Here is a 15,751-nt window from a genome sequence, read left to right as displayed (position 1 = left end):
CTTGAAAAAGAAGGACATTGTCAGATTGGCTGCCCTTTTTTTCTTTTGCAGACTTCCCTACTTTTCTGGGAATGAGATCCCCAGTACTATTTATAATGAAGGGTTATATTTGCTCTATTCATTGCCTTTCAAATTTAATATGATATTTGGTCTATCAACGAGTTTGAGAAGGCAGACCGAATTAGTCCTTGAATGTTAGGGTTGATCTGGACTGCTATTAAAAAATTCGTCTAAGCCTGACTTGAAAGATGCCACTTGATCAACAATGCCTACTTATTCCCTACAAATATTAGAGGGAAGGATATTATACAATGAAGAAGGCCGAGAAAGGAAGATAAGTGCACTTCATTGTTCGAACTAGCCTGGATTCTCGAGGGCTGAAGGTGCTCTCAAAATGCACATTAAGCCTCTGCGGTCACTTGAATTGACCCTAAATCCTAGGTTGGGACAAAGCTCATGGATGATTTTGTAGACGTACAAGTATCAGATACCTTTTGTACCTTCTCTGAGCACTGTACAGTCCAACTTTCCTAGTCTCTCCCAATATGAGAGCTCTCTCAATCCTGTGATGTTCCTAGTGAAACATCTTTGGACTTGTTCGACCTTTTGCAAACCTGCTGAACTCATTGGAGCCCAACTGTGTGAAGCATATTGAAGATGTGGCTGAATAGTCGGCTTGTACAGAGTTAGCATCGTGATGCTATCTCTGGACTTAAACGTGCGATATATCCAACCACACATTTGAAAAGCCTTACCCACCTTCAACTGGATATGCTCATCGAACTTTCCATTATTTTGGAGGGCTACACCTAGATCTTTCAAAGATGAGACCTGCTCAATATATTTACCTCCATTATCTACGAGTGGAGTATTCAAAGGAGTTGACCCAAATGTCATTGAGCGGAATTTCATTCCGTTCAGGGCCATATTACTCTCAGTAACCCAAGAGTAGATTCTATCTCGCGTCCTTTGCAAGGCTAGTGAATCTTGGCCATTCCTACCAGTAACTCGAAAACACCAATTAAAAATTATAACAAAAAATGATATGGCTCAGTCTTACACATTGCGGTTTAATTGTAAACAAAGTTTGAAATTAATCACTTTTGAAGTTTTACACAGTGATTGATTGTTTCTTGACCAAGCATTTGGAAAACACTAAACGCATGGTTGAGGACGATTAAAAAGTGCCATCAAAGTAGCCTTTGTAGTGTAAACGGGGCAGGGGTCAGCATGTGAGATGTGAATCATAACTTTGTCATTTAAATGTGTTGGAAATGGGGGTCACCTAAATGCACGATTAGAAAATAGCTGAATTCGTTTTTTCATGGTACCACAACTTTATCTGCATCAATTCAAGAATGCTTTTCATTTGAATTCGAGATCAAATTAAGATGCTTTGATTTTTTCTCGTTTTAAATCCTTAGCACATCAATAAGGCAGTATGTAAAACTAGCCATCTTGCTATTATTGCTAAGCTTCTGATCGAGATCCAGTTAGTCGTTGCCTTTGTTGCATTTAACCATTCAACCCATATTTCGAAATGACTTTCACAGACAAACGCTTGGCCTTTGGATAATTCGACAATGTGTTCCTGTTGGTCCAAGATTGTCCAGATTCGGCTAAATCCTTCACATAATGAGCTGTGGAATGTCCCCTGGCACTTCTTCTTCCAATGGAAAAAGATGGATTTGGGATCTCCATTGTACCAGACTCCCAAAGATAGCAACCTTGGGTGCATCAAAATTAGACACTCTGCTCCAGGTCCACGAGACGAAATCCAAGAAGTAGGCTGTATCACGAAACCCTCCGGAAACGGGTCTTCGCCTATTGTCAATGCCCCCCTTTGGTGTCCGCTTAGAGTCACCACACCACAAATAATACCATATGCAGCTTGGGGCCGATTTGTCACTTGGGTCCAGGTGGAGTCCCCTTTGACCAACTTATCGACGCGGACCGTTTCAATGACAATTACCCCTCCAATGGCGACTACAGTGTTGTAGTTGGCCTCCAAGAGGCAGGGGAATGACGAGCTGGGGACACGCTGGCGTCCAGGAATCCACGTCTTTGTGTCTTGTCAAATACTCCGAAACGTCGGTATCAGCATCACTAGAATCTTTTCCTGCGGTTATGAAGGGTTCCCTACCAAATAGAACCATTCCGCCGGCCTTATGAAGAGTTGTTGGCGAAGGGAAAGGTTCCCAGTGATCTAAACCTGTAGAGTAGGAAAATAAAGACATCAGACATGTTAAGTGTGGTGGAATTACAATATCAATAATCATTGTTGCTTTCTGCAACAAAATTTTGACTTTTTTCCAAACCCAGTTAATGTTTACTTGATAGGAATGAATACTGAATAGGGGAAAGTAAAGAGTTATAAAGGCTGAGCAAAGATCACATTGATGACGAAGGTACAGGGAGATCCAAAAAGGTTTCCACTCTCAAAGGGTAAATCTGAAACCTTACGGTCAAGTGTTGGGAATGGAATTCCCTGGAGTTCAAGACGGAAAATTATTCATTTCACCTCATTTTATTTCATATATTATTTGCTTGACCGGCGAGTTAAAGGCTAATAAGGCTGATCAGGAATTCTAGTCGAAAATTAGTCCAAGTCGATTGAAATGCTGCTACTGGATCAACAACTACGTACTCCTACGAATATTAGAGAGCAGCTTCATTCTGCTAACTTGCTGGATTCTCGAGGACTTGAAGGTCGTCTCAAAACGCACATTAAGACTCTACGATCACAACAATGGACTCTAAAACCTGGGTTGGGACAAAGCTCATGAATGCTTTCAAAGTCGTACAACATCAGAGACCTTTCGTACCTTCTCTGAACACTGTACAGTCCCAACTTTTTTAGTCTCTCCCAATACGAGAGCTCTCTCATTCCTGTGATGTTCCTGGTAAAACATCTTTGGACCTGCTCGACCTTTTGCAAACCTGCTGAACTGTTTGGACCCAACTGAAGACGTGTCCTAATGTTGAACATCGCAAGATTTTGTTTTTCAAAACAAAAAGAGCCAAGACACGTTCCGGTTAGTGGTTAAGTCGAAACCAACTGACAAGAAGGAACGATTCGTCTAGTTGGGCATAGAGGTTCTAGACGCTGGATGTCGGACGACCGACCACTCGGTTGGCTAAACAGTACAATAAAATCGGTTTGTAATTAATTTCCAGGAGACCATCCATGTACTGTTTTACCAGCTGAGTGGTCGGTCGTCCGACATCCAGTGTCTAGAAATCTATGAGTTCGGATACTGTTGAGAACATGACATGCTAATAACGAGAACGGAATGCCTTGTCAGATAACTCACGTAACTTAACGTCATGTATAATGATGTGATGCCCGAACCATTCAGTTAGTTGATTTAACAACTTTAAAGAAAGAGATTTGTCTGGCGACAATGTAACTGATTTTTTTTTCAATGAGATGTTGGACTAAGTGTCGATGTTTGGTTCAAAACTATATAACATTCATGATTTAGGCCATAGTAGTGCTAAGAAAAATCAAAAGACAAATATCTGCCCAAACTAGTCCAACAGCCTAACTATGGAAAAAAGACAAAGAAAAACATATTTAGATGTCTTGGTATTTAAGCAAACACTTAACCAGATGATATGACCACTGTGTGCCCGCTTTGAGGCACCCCTGAACGTGGAGGGGTCAGGTGTTGTTGCTAGGAAACGATATAAGTCTCGTTTAAAGCTAGACTGACAATTTGGGTTGCATTATATTGTTTAGCCCTGGGTGCGGTCATTGGGCCCAGATGAGGGAAAAGCATACTCTAGTACCACTGAACTATAGATTTGTGAAGAGTTTTCATTGTAAACCGATCCCTGCATTGACTACGTTTTTGACAATGATGCATTTTTAATGGGCTTTAAGTGATTTAACACACTTATTTGAGCTACATTTTAAACATGTGTATTTCACAAAAATTGTTCCTCTTGTCTCTTTGACAAAGAAAAACATATCTAGATGTCATGGTATTTGAGCAAACACTTAACCAGAGGATATGTCCACTGTGTGCCGATTGAGGCACCCCTGAACGTGGAGGGGGTCAGGTGTTGTTGCTAGGAACGATATAAGTCTCGTTTAAAGCTAGACAGACAACTTGGGTTGCACTATATTGTTTAGCCCTGGTGCGGTCATTGGGCCCCAGATGGGGGAAGAAAGCATACTTTAGGTACCACTGAACTATTGATTTTAGTGAAGAGTTTTCATTGTAAACGGATCCCTGCATTGACTACGTTTTTGACAATGATGCATTTTAATGGGCTTTAAGTGATTTAACACACTTATTTGAGCTACATTTAAACATGTGTATTTCACAAAAGTTGTTCCTCTTGTCTCTTTGACAAAGAAAAACATATCTAGATGTCATGGTATTTGAGCAAACACTTAACCAGAGGATATGTCCACTGTGTGCCGCTTTGAGGCACCCCTGGACGTGGAGGGGGTCAGGTGTTGTTGCTAGGAAACGATATAAGTCTCGTTTAAAGCTAGACAGACAACTTGGGGTTGCACTATATTGTTTAGCCCTGGTGCGGTCATTGGGCCCCAGATGGGGAAAGAAGCATACTTTAGGTACCACTGAACTATTGATTTGTGAAGAGTTTTCATTCTAAACCGATTCCTTGATTTGAAAGTTCTATTTATCAATCCTCACGTTTAAAATATTTTGCACACTTTAGTCTGAATATGTTCGTCAAATTTTCCCTGGTTTTCAATAATTATCCCCAGATCTCTAATCAGGAGAGTCAACTACCTCTACTGGGTTTTAACGGTAATCTAAATAGGATGATGTGCCTATATCATTGGGAATTGAAGACATGGTCTTAAATCTCCCACCGTTCAGTTTCATATTTTGTGCTTAAACCTAACCAGGAAATCTGGAGATGGGATACTTTGGGACCAAGTTTTGTGATTTCCGGGGATTTCCGCGACATCTCCTGCTATAAGATTTTCAAAGTATTACTTCTTTCATTTCAAAAGAACAACAGAACTGGTTTTGGATAGAGAATAACAGATAACATTGCCTTGAGTCGTTATCAAAGCCTTTTTCAAGGCTTAACGGGGAAAGGCAATTTCTGTCCCCAAAGACTTTTTACAAACCTTTTGAGTGTCATATTGCAAGGAATCAACATTTTCGAAGGATTTTTGGTCGCCATCACCCGTCCATAAGGGTCTGGACGTTCCACTGGGAGTTTTCTTGTGCTTTTTGCCTTTGGGGACCGGATAGTTTGAAGGAAAATAGTGTTGAGTGGTCATATTGGCTTCTCTGCAACATGACTTTCAGGCATTTTCTAAAAGTGACCTAGACGTGAGAAATCAAAGTTTTTTAACGGCCACAAGAACAAACCGATACATGCATAATAAAACAGTAAAATAGTGGAAGTTTGCGCCGTGCCAATGCTGCATGTCATATTAAGCATGGTCAATAAGATATAAGCGGTACAATATAGAGCATATAAAGCAAAGGAAATTCAAGAAACATGTGGTGCGGCAACCATGATTTTCAGCTTTTTGAGGAGGAAACAACAGGGCAAACATTTTGGCCAACCTCCACTGGCACTTGCTCTTGAGTCCAATCTAATTTTCAACTACCGAGTGAGTTATGCTACAAAACTCAAAAATATAACTTTTTGTGCCGTTATGCACTTATGTTACTGTACTAAACTCTTGGCTCTATATCAGAATACTGTTTGCTATAAAAAGCTGGGATTAAAATTCAGTCTATGTCTGATGTAGGTTGGCTGTAATGTTTGTCTTCCTCAATATGCTCAATATCAGAGTTGCCCCACTACATTTTTTCTTGAATTTTCTTCACTCAACATGCCCTATTGACTGCTTTCATGCCATGTGTTGACAAGTGGCCAAGACGTCTCCTCATTGTCCGCGAAAGCTGTAATGGTTGATGGTTTGAAGGCAATGAATATAAGGTTTTGTTGAGCAACTTGAATAGTTTAAATGTTATGTCGAAGCAATATGGTCACGATTGTGTTGCCCGCCCTTTTGTTTGTGGCCTATGTTCCGGATTCATCAAGACGAAATCGATGTTCATCGTTTAAATAGTGACATTGACTCGATCAAAACTGATTGGAGAACGTCCGCCATAGATTCAACACTTTAGGATCATTTTGCCATCAGCAATTTGCACGGTTTTGCCGCATTACAGAAAGCGATAAAATTGTCAAAGTTCAGCGAGCAAACACACGAGTCTATCCACGCTAAGTTGAATAAATCATGGATTTTAGTTAATAAGCATTTTTTAAAATAATAATAATATTGTGTCAAAGATGTCATGCAAGAAAGATGTTCAGACAAATTGCTCGACTGCCTACGTTGGCAATTATGGGACATGATATTTATAAAATACCTCCAACATTCCTTGTTCGAATAAAAAGTTGTCAAGTTTTAATTCAGACCTCATACTCAATTGTTTTACTCATTTTGTGTTATACTTAAAAGTTTAGAAAAAGGAAAATCCTCTTAAATAGAGTTTACTTTCATCGATGTTGAGTTACAGTTTGAATAACATGTTACCAATAGGCATGGAGTTACGTACTAACAATGAAAACAAACTATTTTCAGGGCCCAAGTATTATTTTGGCAATAACTTGGTCATGCTTTAAAATCTACCTCGGAAAAGCTTGTTAATAGATTCAAAATACCTGCAGGTCTCGAACACATTTTAATTTTGTAACAGTTATATTGTTCAATCTTTCTAAAAAAAAGTCGAATGAACCACAAATGGAAAACAAATACGGAGCCCCTTCACACAATAAAAATGCACTTGGTCACTTTCTGAATTTCTTGATAAAGAATGACCGCACAAAAATTTACAAAAATGTGTTTGGTTTGGATCTGGGATCCAGGTAAACTCAATGTTTCGGAACAGAATTGAAGGTTCAAAATTTATTGCAATGGTGCTCTGACCTCACTGTTGCATTCTTTAATAAAAGGCACTATGATTGAGTGCAAAGAGAATGAAACTATGTAAGACCAGTATTTAAATTAGTGAAGCAGGCCAAGCAGGAATTTCTCTGAAATGTTTGTAAAATATGACAAGCACCACCCACTATCTTTGTGAATTCACTTGAATGAAGTTTTACTCACTTCACAAACTTAGAATAGTATTAAAGCTCATCAAAAATCATTGACCATTGTTACATAAGCATACATATCTGAAGACCTTTGCCTTAGGAACAAGGTGAACAAATTCCTTTTCCTAAGTCCATAGAGCTTTATTGTATGGCTCTTGTGCATGTGCACATGTATGAAACTGAACATGCCATCTTCAGCTTTGAACCAAATAACTTGTTCATAATCATGGGACAAGTTATTGACCCCTCAGTTCCTGTTAGCCTGTGTCTGGTTTACTTGGCCTTGTTATATTGAAAGTAACAAAGAAGGGGCTAGCATCAAACTTGTCCATAATCATGGAACAAGTTACTGACCCCTTGGATCCTTTTAGCCTGTGTCTGGTTTACTTGGTCTTGCTATATTGAAAGTAACAGAGATGGGGCTTGCATCAAACCATCCATTCAACGTAATGCCACGTTTTTGTACTCACGCAACTAAAATACCAAAATCGGACTCGGAAAGCTCGTTTGACCCTAACATCCCATCCATATTACAGTGGTTCATAATTGCACGTGTTGTGTGGGCACCTTAATCCAGACCTCTAAAATGTAGTCTTTAGGAGTTCATGATCATGAACAAATATACATTATTATATCCAAAACAGAAACTTAAAATGCATAAAGATCAAGTTTTTGGAAAATAAACCCTCTTTGGAGAATATCTTTTGGAAAAAAAGTTTACAATTCACGCGAAAAAAAATTAAGATAGAGAGTAAATACTTTACATTTTAAAGAAGTTAATTTGCTGTATGATTTTGAGAAAAGGCCCCATTCTAGTCCAAACCCTCCTTTTCTTATTACCTTTTTTTCTCCCACTCCTTTGTAAAGTAGTACGAATCTGACACGAAGCCTGAAAGTTGAAAGGATTGTCCTCAAGTCTGTCAGCAGATTTTTATATATAGGTTGCCACATCCACATGCATATCGTAAGGGGTAAGTATTTTCAACTCTGCATAAAAAGCGGGAAATGTCAATTGACTATCCCCCTTTCCTTCCGAGCCCCTTCCACGGAAAGGGCCTTTTCAACATGCATTGAATTGTTGACAGAAATATCTTCAATCCAAATATCCCTACAATCCCTGGAAAACATGTTTGGAATATGACTCCCAAAGTCAATATCCATAACCCAAAAGCCCAAATGCACACAAAACTTTGAAGGTATAAAAAGAACATCTGAAAGTTGATCCACACCTCATTTGCCGGAAATCCATCGATCCACCTATCAACATGAAGAGCTTTTTCATTCCCGTTCTGATTGCCTTGTTGGGCTTTAGTTTACTGACTTTGGCGGACTTTGGCGCCAATAGAGAGAACAATGAGGAAAGCAAAGGTTTGTCAGGATTGGAAAATGGTGTGATCGTCTCGGTCGAGGCGAAAATAAGTGAATCCAACGAAGTTGAGGAGGATCAAGAGGAACAAGACGAGGGTGGCTCACAAAACAGGTGAAATAGTTTACCTACAGAAAAGCTACTGTTTTAACGTTTCTTGTCAATTTTCAATCAAAGATAATTCACAACATCTTTGTCACTCAGTTATTTCCCTTATATGTCTTATAAGTAAACCAATACGTCTTCAGAACACCAGATATACCTTTTTGATACTTCTGGTCTAATCCAAAAAGATAGGCTGAATCGAGAATGGCTGACGAGGAATATTGATTGAAACCTCCTGTTGGTCTCAATATCAAAGATCGTACTTACACAGATCATTCCACCAATATTGAATATTGTTCCCCAAATATGTCATATTATTTGAAGATAATTAGTGTGCATACATTTGAAAATTATTTAGAACAGATATTATTGTCAATTTACCGCGTTTGTTGCCCTCACAAAAATCATGTCAGAATCCCGGGAAATCTTTCAGGAAATAAACATGCTGGTGAAATGTTGCATGCCAAATCCTTTGAACATGAGCCCAAATGTAGATTGAGCCACAGCACATAATAATATAATGCCAGATAGTATTTCCTTTCAGAGCAATTGATCCTGCGTCGTGTGCAGTGAAATGTCAACCTGTTTGCGTCTCAGCTCCCGCCGGTTCCAATTGCACTTGCACCCAATTCTTTTTGGGCTTCTTCCCAATCTCGTCGATTACTATTCCTTGCTAATAGTGTCTACCTGGGCATGATATAGTATCTCGTCTTTGTTCATTGAATAAATATAAAAAACAGCAATTCGTTTCTATCTCATTGCCTCGCCATACAGAGAGCAACTTCCAAACATGGGTCATGGATCCGCGGAATATGGACCAGGATGTCAGGGCTAAGAATACCCATTTCAGAATCGAGTTTAGACATTGTATTTGTTTTCAAATGAGGCGGACCGACTGATGCTACAAAGGTTAGGGCCTCAACTTCCTTTGTTTTGAAGATTTAGCCAGATTCTCGGTCAAAAGGTGACTGAACATTTCAGTCACCCACATTTGTGATATTGTTTAGGCAATAACTTGCTTAATCCTCAACAAAGTCAACACAAGTAATTATCTTCGTGTCATAGGAATCATGAAAGCCAATAACCTTCAAAGAAAATTAAAAAGTGATATTTTTAAACACAGGAATGACTCACTTTGCATCATTAATTTAGGGGATCACACCGCCTTGAAAAAGAAGGACATTGTCAGATTGGCTGCCCTTTTTTTCTTTTGCAGACTTCCCTACCTTTTCTGGGAATGAGATCCCCAGTACTATTATAATGAAGGGTTATATTTCGTCTATTCATTGCCTTTCAAATTTAATATGATATTTGGTCTATCAACGAGTTTGAGAAGGCAGACCGAATTAGTCCTTGAATGTAGGGTTGATCTGGACTGCTATATAAAAATTCGTCTAAGCCTGACTTGAAAGATGCCACTTGATCAACAATGCCTACTTATTCCCTACAAATATTAGAGGGAAGGATATTATACAATGAAGAAGGCCGAGAAAGAAGATAAGTGCACTTCATTGTTCGAACTAGCCTGGATTCTCGAGGGCTTGAAGGTGCTCTCAAAATGCACATTAAGCCTCTGCGGTCACTTGAATTGACCCTAAATCCTAGGTTGGGACAAAGCTCATGGATGATTTTGTAGACGTACAATATCAGATACCTTTTGTACCTTCTCTGAGCACTGTACAGTCCCAACTTTCCTAGTCTCTCCCAATATGAGAGCTCTCTCAATCCTGTGATGTTCCTAGTGAAACATCTTTGGACTTGTTCGACCTTTTGCAAACCTGCTGAACTCATTGGAGCCCAACTGTGTGAAGCATATTGAAGATGTGGCTGAATAGTCGGCTTGTACAGAGTTAGCATCGTGATGCTATCTCTGGACTTAAACGTGCGATATATCCAACCACACATTTGAAAAGCCTTACCCACCTTCAACTGGATATGCTCATCGAACTTTCCATTATTTTGGAGGGCTACACCTAGATCTTTCAAAGATGAGACCTGCTCAATATATTTACCTCCATTATCTACGAGTGGAGTATTCAAAGGAGTTGACCCAAATGTCATTGAGCGGAATTTCATTCCGTTCAGGGCCATATTACTCTCAGTAACCCAAGAGTAGATTCTATCTCGGTCCTTTGCAAGGCTAGTGGAATCTTGGCCATTCCTACCAGTAACTCGAAAACACCAATTAAAATTATAACAAAAAATGATATGGCTCAGTCTTACACATTGCGGTTTAATTGTAAACAAAGTTTGAAATTAATCACTTTTGAAGTTTTACACAGTGATTGATTGTTTCTTGACCAAGCATTTGGAAACACTAAACGCATGGTTGAGGACGATTAAAAAGTGCCATCAAAGTAGCCTTTGTAGTGTAAACGGGGCAGGGGTCAGCATGTGAGATGTGAATCATAACTTTGTCATTTAAATGTGTTGGAAATGGGGGTCACCTAAATGCACGATTAGAAAATAGCTGAATTCGTTCTTTTTCATGGTACCACAACTTTATCTGCATCAATTCAAGAATGCTTTTCATTTGAATTCGAGATCAAATTAAGATGCTTTGATTGTTCTCGTTTTAAATCCTTAGCACATCAATAAGGCAGTATGTAAACTAGCCATCTTGCTATTATTGCTAAGCTTCTGATCGAGATCCAGTTAGTCGTTGCCTTTGTTGCATTTAACCATTCAACCCATATTTCGAAATGACTTTCACAGACAAACGCTTGGCCTTTGGATAATTAGACAATGTGTTCCTGTTGGTCCAAGATTGTCCAGATTCGGCTAAATCCTTCACATAATGAGCTGTGGAATGTCCCCCTGGCACTTCTTCTTCCAATGGAAAAAGATGAATTTGGGATCTCCATTGTACCAGACTCCCAAAGATAGCAACCTTGGGTGCATCAAAATTAGACACTCTGCTCCAGGTCCACGAGACGAAATCCAAGAAGTAGGCTGTATCACGAAACCCTCCGGAAACGGGTCGTCCGCCTATTGTCAATGCCCCCCTTTGGTGTCCGCTTAGAGTCACCACACCACAAATAATACCATATGCAGCTTGGGGCCGATTTGTCACTTGGGTCCAGGTGGAGTCCCCTTTGACCAACTTATCGACGCGGACCGTTTCAATGACAATTACCCCTCCAATGGCGACTACAGTGTTGTAGTTGGCCTCCAAGAGGCAGAGGGAATGACGAGCTGGGGACAAGCTGGGTCCAGGAATCCACGTCTTTGTGGTCTTGTCAAATATCTCCGAAACGTCGGTATCAGCATCACTAGAATCTTTTCCTGCGGTTATGAAGGGTTCCCCACCAAATAGAACCATTCCGCCGGCCTTATGAAGAGTTGTTGGCGAAGGGAAAGGTTCCCAGTGATCTAAACCTGTAGAGTAGGAAAATAAGAGACATCAGTACATGTAATACTGCTTTAAGTTCGCCAAGAAACATGCAGAGTGGTGGAATTACAATATCAATAATCATTGTTGCTTTCTGCAACAAAATTTTGACTTTTTCCAAACCCAGTTAATGTTTACTTGATAGGAATGAATACTGAATAGGGGAAAGTAAAGAGTTATAAAGGCTGAGCAAAGATCACATTGATGACGAAGGTACAGGGAGATCCAAAAGGTTTCCACTCTCAAAGGGTAAATCTGAAACCTTACGGTCAAGTGATGGGAATGGAATTCCCTGGAGTTCAAGACGGAAAATGTATTCATTTCACCTCACTTTTATTTTCATATATTATTTGCTTGACCGGCGAGTTAAAGGCTAATAGGGCTGATCAGGAATTCTAGTCGAAAATTAGTCCAAGTCCGATTGAAATGCTGCTACTGGATCAACAACTACGTACTCCCTACGAATATTAGAGAGCAGCTTCATTCTGCTAACTTGCTTGGATTCTCAAGGACTTGAAGGTGGTCTCAAAACGCACATTAAGACTCTACGATCACAACAATGGACTCTAAAACCTGGGTTGGGACAAAGCTCATGAATGCTTTCAAAGTCGTACAACATCAGAGACCTTTCGTACCTTCTCTGAACACTGTACAGTCCCAACTTTTTTAGTCTCTCCCAATACGAGAGCTCTCTCATTCCTGTGATGTTCCTGGTAAAACATCTTTGGACCTGCTCGACCTTTTGCAAACCTGCTGAACTGTTTGGAGCCCAACTGAAGACGTGTCCTAATGTTGAACATCGCAAGATTTTGTTTTTCAAAAACAAAAAGAGCCAAGACACGTTCGGGTTAGTGGTTAAGTCGAAACCAACTGACAAGAAGGAACGATTCGTCTAGTTGGGCATAGAGTTCTAGACGCTGGATGTCGGACGACCGACCACTCGGTTGGCTAAACAGTACAATAAATCGGTTTGTAATTAATTCCCAGGAGACCATCCATTGTACTGTTTTACCAGCTGAGTGGTCGGTCGTCCGACATCCAGTGTCTAGAAATCTATGAGTTCGGATACTGTTGAGAACATGACATGCTAATAACGAGAACGGAATGCCTTGTCAGATAACTCACGTAACTTAACGTCATGTATAATGATGTGATGCCCGAACCATTCAGTTAGTTGATTTAACAACTTTAAAGAAAGAGATTTGTCTGGCGACAATGTAACTGATTTTTTTTTTCAATGAGATGTTGGACTAAGTGTCGATGTTTGGTTCAAAACTATATAACATTCATGATTTAGGCCATGTGGATGGCGACCAAAAATCCTTCGAAAATGTTGATTCCTTGCAATATGACACTCAAAAGGTTTGTAAAAAGTCTTGGGGACAGAAATTGCCTTTCCCCGTTAAGCCTTGAAAAAGGCTTTGATAACGACTCAAGGCAATGTTATCTGTTATTCTCTATCCAAAACCAGTTCTGTTGTTCTTTTGAAATGAAAGAAGTAATACTTTGAAAATCTTATAGCAGGAGATGTCGCGGAAATCCCCGGAAATCACAAAACTTGGTCCCAGAGTATCCCATCTCCAGATTTCCTGGTTAGGTTTAAGCACAAAATATGAAACTGAAACGGTGGGAGATTTAAGACCATGTCTTCAATTCCCAATGATATAGGCACATCATCCTATTTAGATTACCGTTAAAACCCCAGTAGAGGTAGTTGACTCTCCTGATTAGAGATCTGGGGATAATTATTGAAAACCAGGGAAAATTGACGAACATATTCAGACTAAAGTGTGCAAAATATTTTAAACGTGAGGATTGATAAATAGAACTTTCAAATCAAGGAATCGGTTTAGAATGAAAACTCTTCACAAATCAATAGTTCAGTGGTACCTAAAGTATGCTTCTTTCCCCATCTGGGGCCAATGACCGCACCAGGGCTAAACAATATAGTGCAACCCCAAGTTGTCTGTCTAGCTTTAAACGAGACTTATATCGTTTCCTAGCAACAACACCTGACCCCCTCCACGTCCAGGGTGCCTCAAAGCGGCACACAGTGGACATATCCTCTGGTTAAGTGTTTGCTCAAATACCATGACATCTAGATATGTTTTTCTTTGTCAAAGAGACAAAGAGGAACAACTTTTGTGAAATACACATGTTTAAATGTAGCTCAAATAAGTGTGTTAAATCACTTAAAGCCCATTAAAATGCATCATTGTCAAAAACGTAGTCAATGCAGGGATCCGTTTACAATGAAAACTCTTCACAAATCAATAGTTCAGTGGTACCTAAAGTATGCTTCTTCCCCCATCTGGGGCCAATGACCGCACCAGGGCTAAACTATAGTGCAACCCCAAGTTGTCTGTCTAGCTTTAAACGAGACTTATATCGTTTCCTAGCAACAACACCTGACCCCCTCCACGTTCAGGGGTGCCTCAAAGCGGCACACAGTGGACATATCCTCTGGTTAAGTGTTTGCTCAAATACCATGACATCTAGATATGTTTTTCTTTGTCAAAGAGACAAGAGGAACAACTTTTGTGAAATACACATGTTTAAATGTAGCTCAAATAAGTGTGTTAAATCACTTAAAGCCCATTAAAATGCATCATTGTCAAAAACGTAGTCAATGCAGGGATCCGTTTACAATGAAAACTCTTCACAAATCAATAGTTCAGTGGTACCTAAGTATGCTTCTTCCCCCATCTGGGGCCCAATGACCGCACCAGGGCTAAACAATATAGTGCAACCCCAAGTTGTCTGTCTAGCTTTAAACGAGACTTATATCGTTTCCTAGCAACAACACCTGACCCCTCCACGTTCAGGGTGCCTCAAAGCGGCACACAGTGGACATATCCTCTGGTTAAGTGTTTGCTCAAATACCATGACATCTAGATATGTTTTTCTTTGTCAAAGAGACAAGAGGAACAACTTTTGTGAAATACACATGTTTAAATGTAGCTCAAATAAGTGTGTTAAATCACTTAAAGCCCATTAAAATGCATCATTGTCAAAAACGTAGTCAATGCAGGGATCCGTTTACAATGAAAACTCTTCACAAATCAATAGTTCAGTGGTACCTAAAGTATGCTTCTTCCCCCATCTGGGGCCCAATGACCGCACCAGGGCTAAACAATATAGTGCAACCCCAAGTTGTCTGTCTAGCTTTAAACGAGACTTATATCGTTTCCTAGCAACAACACCTGACCCCCTCCACGTTCAGGGGTGCCTCAAAGCGGCACACAGTGGACATATCCTCTGGTTAAGTGTTTGCTCAAAATACCATGACATCTAGATATTTTTTCTTTTGTCAAAGAGACAAGAGGAACAACTTTTGTGAAATACACATGTTTAAATGTAGCTCAAATAAGTGTGTTAAATCACTTAAAGCCCATTAAAATGCATCATTGTCAAAAAACGTAGTCAATGCAGGGATCGGTTTACAATGAAAACTCTTCACAAATCTATAGTTCAGTGGTACCTAGAGTATGCTTCTTCCCCCATCTGGGCCCAATGACCGCACCAGGGCTAAACAATATAATGCAACCCCAAATTGTCAGTCTAGCTTTAAACGAGACTTATATCGTTTCCTAGCAACAACACCTGACCCCCTCCACGTTCAGGGGTGCCTCAAAGCGGCACACAGTGGTCATATCATCTGGTTAAGTGTTTGCTTAAATACCAAGACATTCTAGATATGTTTTTCTTTGTCTTTTTTCCATAGTTAGGCTGTGGACTAGTTTGGGCAGATATTTGTCTTTTTGATTTTTCTTAGCACTACT

General features: G+C 39.8%; 2 protein-coding genes across 2 annotated transcripts in view; one reads left to right on the top strand and one right to left on the bottom strand.

The window, feature by feature from the left end:
• Positions 1–8,068: 8,068 nt before the first annotated feature.
• LOC131891965 (uncharacterized) lies at positions 8,069–9,315 on the top strand. The gene is made up of 2 exons (XM_059241672.1): positions 8,069–8,587; positions 9,123–9,315. The coding sequence occupies exons 1-2, from the start codon at positions 8,373–8,375 to the stop codon at positions 9,253–9,255; spliced, it is 348 nt and encodes a 115-aa protein (XP_059097655.1). The 5' UTR covers positions 8,069–8,372; the 3' UTR covers positions 9,256–9,315.
• Positions 9,316–10,821: 1,506 nt separating this feature from the next.
• LOC131891733 (uncharacterized) overlaps positions 10,822–15,751 on the bottom strand; it is a 10,968-nt gene continuing 6,038 nt past the window's right edge. Inside the window, exon 4 of the mRNA XM_059241370.1 lies at positions 10,822–11,956. Coding sequence (XP_059097353.1) covers positions 11,256–11,956 — 701 coding nt within the window. The 3' untranslated portion in view covers positions 10,822–11,255. The remainder of the gene's footprint in view (positions 11,957–15,751) is intronic.

This window comes from Tigriopus californicus, chromosome 12 (genome assembly GCF_007210705.1).
Source record: "Tigriopus californicus strain San Diego chromosome 12, Tcal_SD_v2.1, whole genome shotgun sequence".
In the NCBI taxonomy this organism is placed as follows: domain Eukaryota; kingdom Metazoa; phylum Arthropoda; class Copepoda; order Harpacticoida; family Harpacticidae; genus Tigriopus; species Tigriopus californicus.
Note: the sequence above shows the minus strand (reverse complement) of the source record. Positions and strands in the feature narration are given on the sequence as shown.

What these genes read in the sequence shown, in the direction of transcription:
- LOC131891965 (XM_059241672.1), top strand. Translation starts at nt 8,373, where the DNA reads ATGAAGAGCTTTTTCATTCCCGTTCTGATTGCCTTGTTGGGCTTTAGT. An exon ending in GAGGGTGGCTCACAAAACAG is followed by an intron (nt 8,588 to 9,122) that starts GTGAAATAGTTT and finishes ATTTCCTTTCAG; the next exon opens with AGCAATTGATCCTGCGTCGT.